This window comes from Balaenoptera acutorostrata, chromosome 16, assembly GCF_949987535.1.
Source record: "Balaenoptera acutorostrata chromosome 16, mBalAcu1.1, whole genome shotgun sequence".
NCBI lineage: Eukaryota > Metazoa > Chordata > Mammalia > Artiodactyla > Balaenopteridae > Balaenoptera > Balaenoptera acutorostrata.
The window spans coordinates 48720540-48726494 of NC_080079.1; the positions used below are offsets into that span (position 1 = coordinate 48720540).

The 5955-nt window shown below is 49.2% G+C and overlaps 1 protein-coding gene across 1 annotated transcript; it reads left to right on the plus strand.

The window, feature by feature from the left end:
- Positions 1 to 746: 746 nt before the first annotated feature.
- On the plus strand, positions 747 to 2983 carry FAM170B (family with sequence similarity 170 member B). Its single transcript, XM_007178730.2, is given in 3 exon segments — positions 747 to 874; positions 2227 to 2280; positions 2283 to 2983. Coding segments are annotated over 3 exon segments (867 nt in total). The 5' UTR covers positions 747 to 762.
- The last annotated feature ends 2972 nt before the right edge of the window (positions 2984 to 5955 follow it).

A 5955-nucleotide genomic window follows, 5' to 3' on the forward strand; every position in this document is an offset into this window, starting at 1 on the left:
GCAAAGCCCACAGGCAGGGGCATCCCTGGTATGTGTGAGTCCCTGGAGCTGAGCGAGGGTGAGCAGAGAGGGGGGAGACATGAGGAGGCGCCTGGGGACCCAGGCCACGGAGCTCCAAGAGCCCTAATGAGGCAGCAGTGGCGACTCTGGAGTAGTGGCGTGGAGGCAAGATTTCAGGTCACCCGCTGCTGCCACGGTTAAGGTAGGCCCACTTTGATGTTGGGTGATGATAGTACATGTGTGAGCATGTGTGTGGTTAAGTGAATGTGGTCTGAAGTTGTATGTGTGTGTGTGTGTATGTTTCTGTGTGTTTAAATGTGTGTGTTTATGTATGTTTGAGAGTATGTGTGCCTGAGTGATTATGTGTGTGTCGGTATGAGTATACATGTGTTCACATGTGTGTAAGTGTCTATGTGCGTGTGTTTAGGTGTTTGTGTCTATTTGTGTGTACATGTGTTTATATGTGTGTGTGTCTGTGCTTTATGTTTGAGTCCCTGACAATACACAAAGCAGGAAAGTTCCCGACAGGGAATGAGATCCTGGTGGGGGGCCTCTCCTGGCATCCTGGCTGGGTCTCTGTCCTTGCCATGGGTCACAGAACAGACCAGAGTCACTGATGAGGTCACAGAATAAAGCCAGGAGCCTAGTGACCATGGTTGCCTAGCAGCCACTCGGTCTGGGGCCAGCGGAGGGCTTCAGCACTGCCCGAGCCAACTCTCACCCAACAGCTGGAGCTCTGAGTCCCTGGGCATTGGTGTCATCATGAAGCGTCACTTCACGGACCATAGGGGAGAACAGTCACCAACGGACGGGACCACCCTCAGCCTGGCCAGCCCAGGGTCCATGGAGGAGAGCGTGGAAGTGCACTGGTCAGGTAGGTCGAAAGAAAGAGTATGGCTGATGTGTCCCTGAGAGGGTGGCCCTGGAGGGGAAGGGGAGGGGAGGGCACCAGATTGCCCCTCGGTGCTGTCACCAAAGTGCTGTGTTGACCATAAAAATGGATGTGGGTCTGACTGAGGCCGATGTTGTGAGCACATTAGGTGATTTCAGAAGGTATGAGGATGAAATCCTAAAATGTTAGTCATATATTTTAATGTGCTTTGAAAAAAACAGAATTGACATGTCAGTTCTGTGATTTCAGCAGTGATGTAAAAATTTCCTTTATAATAAACGGATTAAAGTTAATCTAGAACATCAATTTGAAGTGACCGTGGGCAGCACCTAAGGGTCACACCGGCTCTTGGGACTGAGTGGCCGGCACCAGCTCTGGCTCCACCAATCATTTCAGTGCTCTGTGCCTCAGTTTCTAAATTTGTCAAAAATCATAACAATGGAATTTCTTCGGTTTTTTTTTTTTTTTTTAATATTAAATGAGTTAAAATGTGGCAAGCACTTAGCACTTATATGGTGACGGGATCCAATGAATGTTCAAGGAAAGGGTGAGATGCCCCTGTGGGAAGACGAGACATGTTACAAACGCCAGGGGGAAGGTGGGGCTGAGTGGCCTGGCCAAAGCACTTCCCAAGTCTGGCTTTCTAAACTGGCTTTATTGAGCTGTGATTTAAATACACAAACCTCACCGATTTTGTGTACAATTTGAAGAATTCTGACATGTACACATTTGTTTAACCACCACAAAGATCATGATGCAGAATATTTTCATCACCCTCTAAAAGTTCCTAGTGACCCTTTGCAGCCAGCTCCCCCGCTGCCCTTAGCTTCTGGTAACCCCTGTTCTCTTCTCTCTCCCTATAGTTTTGCCTTTTCTAGAATGTCATCTAAATGGAATTAAATACTCTATGACCTTTTTACCCTGAGTTCTTTCACTTAGCAGAATGCATTAGAGACTCATCCATATTTTGCATGTAACAGTAGTTTATTCCTTCTTATCAACAAAGAGGATTGCCCTGTGTGGGTAGGTGTCCCACCGTCTGTATTCAGCAGTTGATGGCCTTTTCGGGTTTAGTCAAGGCCTTGGATATGACATTCAGACATTATTTGATCCCCGTCATCACATCCCTAACTTTCAGATATATCTGTTTATACTTTTGATCCTTACCCTCTCCCCAAGAGAAAGGCATTTCATCCCCACTTTATGGGGACACAGGCACAGGGAGGAGAAAGTACCTGCCTAGGGGCCCCTGGAACCTGCATCCTTTCAGAGACCTGAGGTGGGTTGTGGCACGGCTGCCTCAGCACCGATGAAAATGTCCTTCCGCCTCCCAGGGACCTCTAAGAGAGAGGAGCCGTCTCCGCGGCCTGGCCTGGCCGTTGCCCACGAGGAGGAATCTACTTCTCCGGCGAGGGTCGGGGCGTGCTGGGCTGGGGCAGCTCGCCGTCGTCCCGGCCCTCCTCCGAGTACCAGTCCTATTTCCAGTGCCAGTCTTGCTCTTCCAGCACGTGTGGCGGCGAGGACGCTGCCCGGCAAAGCGTGTGCGCCTTCTACACCCGTGTGAAGGCCGTGCAGGGTGTGGCCGTGGCCTGGGAGACCAACTGTGGCTTTGAGCCGGTCAGTCGGCAGCCCCGCATCCACGAAGCAGAGTTCATCAAGAGGCAGAGGCGGAAAGGCTCCTCCTTTGAGATGGCTTCCAACACCGACCTGCGCTGGGAACTGGAAGCCGGCAAGAACACCACCTGCCCAGAGCCGGACGACACGGAGCTGCTGGTGCCCCTGGAGTGCTGCCTGCAGGAGCTGCGGGCCACCCCGGACTGGCTGGTCACCACCAGCCACGGGCTGCGGTGTGTGGCCTGCTGCCGGCTCTTCCCCACGCTGGAGGTGCTGCTGGAGCACGCCCAGTATGGCATCCAAGAGGGCTTCAGCTGCCAGATCTTTTACGAGGAGTTGCTGGAGAGAAGGTGGGCCCGGGGCCAAGTGCAGAAGCAAGAGCCAGGGGAGGAGGGACAGAGCACTTCGGACAGTAGTGAAAGTCCAAGACCCCATGTCAAGTTGCTTCCGTCACAGTCACGGTCAGAGAAGCAATGAGCTGGAGGTGATGTGCCCCGCCCTGCACTCACCTCCGGCACCGCAGCTGCTCCTTTTCCGGCCATCAGGACCACAGCCACGGGGGCAGGGAGAGAGGATGAGGGCCGGGGAAGGAAGCGTGCCAACATGGGAGGGCCGTGAGAAGGGACGGGGAACACACCCTCCAAAGGGCACAGCGTTTCAACTACAGTCCATTTCAAAACCCGAATCAAGTGTTTCTGACGGTGGGTGCAAGACCTGAAGCCCGCAAGGGTGTGGCCAAGGGAATTCTTATTTTTTCTGGTGGGCCTAGCGGGTCGTGACTCACAGGAGAGCCAACTGCAAATGAAGCATCAGCCCTATTGTTTTCATTGTTAGGAACTCATCATAGGCCCTAGTTCTATGTCTTATTTTAATGGGATTAAACTTGAATAACTCAAAGTTTAAGGCAATGACTAATTGAGTGAACCATGTTATTGGATTGGACCCACCGGAAATTGCCATTTCTGCAGGTTACACACTGGCACGGACATCCCGAGACAGCAGGTTCCCAGAGGTAGAGATGGGGGCTGGGTAAGTCCTGCTGACCCATGAGTTCAGATATGTCAACTCTGTTTTAAAAGGTTGCTACAAAATTTTTCTTTGCCCTTACAGGGGGCTGCATTCATTCAAGAAAATACATGGATGGCCCACTGTGTGTTAGGCATGCTGATGAGACATGTACCCCAATCGTGCAGTGAGAGGCAGATAGGACAGACAATTGCAAGCCAAGGGGATGAATCACCTAAAGGAGGTTTGGGGAGCCCAGCAGAGGGCCCCCAAACTCATGCTGCTCGTTGAGGAAGGAAAACATTCCACACAAAGGCTGGGAGGACAGGTAGAATTAGTGAGACCAGGAGTTTTCTTCAGAGTCATTAAAACAAAGAAAGATTGTTTCTAGGAGTGGGTGAGCCATGTTAAAAGTGAGAGTGAATGGGAGTGAGCTGAGGGTAAAACGTTTCCTTCCATTTGGCACATGGAGGTTGCTGATCGCTGTGATGAGAGAGGTGCCGGGGACTGAGGGTGGCAGAGGCCAGGCGGGCATGGGGCAGTAGTGGACACACAAAAAACCACTGGACACAAACATCAGACAGCTGTGCTGGCAAGCTTGTCTAAAAAGGAAAGCAACGATGGCTTAGCTGGACAAAAGGAAACTACAAAAAGGCAAAGATGGGGAGAGAGCAAGTTTATATGTAGTGGGAACGATTCGAAAGAGAGAGGGAGGCTGAGAATGCAAAAAAAATGGGGAAAGAAGAGCCAACTAAGAGGAGGCTGGATCCTGACCAGATACGGAGAAACCAGCCACTGACGAGAGAAACTTCATGTTCTCTGTCGTAGGCAGGTGGGCAGTTAGGTCAAGTAGGGCTTGGGAGCCAAAAGGATGGAACTTGAATTTTTTCCCCTGAAAACTGCAAGGAGCTCCTGAGGAATTTTAAGCAAATCAGGTTGGCCTTTGTGAAAGATCTCTGTGGTGAGCAGGGTCAAGAATGGATGAGAGAGCATCACTGGTGACAAGGAGCGCAGTTGAAGAGCTGTAGGCAGGGTGAGTTCAAAGAGATTTAGGAGATGCGAATCACAGGTTTGGGCTAGTGTTTGATGACGGTGGTGAGAAGAAGTTGTCCACAACGACTTCCAAGTGTTGTTGTTGTTTTTTTTTACCTGAGTGGTTGGTGAATGTGGGTTCCATTTTGGAGCACCAAAGGACAAGATTTGCTGGGATGCCCATGAGCCCACTTTTGAATAAGCTCAGTTTATGATAGAAACCTTTGGAAGGGAGCTAGTTAGAAGGATCTGGGGCTTTGAAGAGTGTTAAACGGGATGGAGATAGATTTATGGTCATCTATGTATGTGTGGTTACCATGGCCCTTTCCGTGGCCTTGTGTTAGATGCATTCTCTGTACCAGTCCCAGTGCAGCAGAAGCTATGGGATCATTTTGGAATGGATGTCAACCATGGGGATGATATTGCAGCACCATTTTCAAGATGCAGCAGAGTCACAGACTTTCTCAATTCACTGTGAATAGGGCTGGAGGACCTTCAGGAAGAAAGAAAAGGATAGGACAATGGTCCAAACTTTGTCAAGCTCTTCTGAGAAGAGCTATGTGGTGTTGGAGGGAGCTCAGTAGGCAGGTAGAATCCAAGGACTATCTAAGGGGAGAGGAGGCAGCTGAACCAGAAATAGTGAGCACTGGTGAGGAGGAGAACATTTCTATTTAGAAATCAGTTGCAGAGGGAACAAAATGAGGCATGGCATCTAAGCTCTGGAATTTCAGCCTTTAAAAGACAAGTGTATTTATGTGTTAAACATGGATATTCTAAGGGCCAAGCATTGTTCTAAACACTTTATGAATAATAAGTCATGTAATGCTCTCCACAAACCAATGAGGTGGGTCCTAGGATTAGTCCTGTTTTATAGGTGAGTAAGCTAAGACCTTGTTAAGGTCATAGAGCTGGTGTACAGCGGAATCAGGCTTCACACCCAGGTAGCCTGGTTCCAGAGCCTACACTCTAACCATCACACGAAGAAGCAAAATTTTAACATAAAGACAGATGCAAGGTATTCAGAAAAGCAAACATGTCAACTCCATGTTTAGATTAAGTAGTAGCAGCTGGAGACAGGGGGAAAGATGATGGGCATTAAGGACAAATGAGAGATGACAAGAACATTGGGGAAACAAATTTTTAATGTAGAGGATAACTTCAGCTGACATGGATGGAGGACGGAGGGGATGAAATTGTTCTTCAGATAGTGACTTATTTTTAAAACATATCTCAAACTCAGCTGAGGTAAGTATTCATTCATGGTTTAAAGTCATCACTTTGTAGAGACCTGGGACCTCCACCAAATAAGACAAGGATCAGGGTGAGTAAGGGGAACCTTTCCAGAGGATCAAGGGACCTCAAACATTTTAGATCTTGAACCACTTTACACCCTTTATTTTCCCAAACTACAG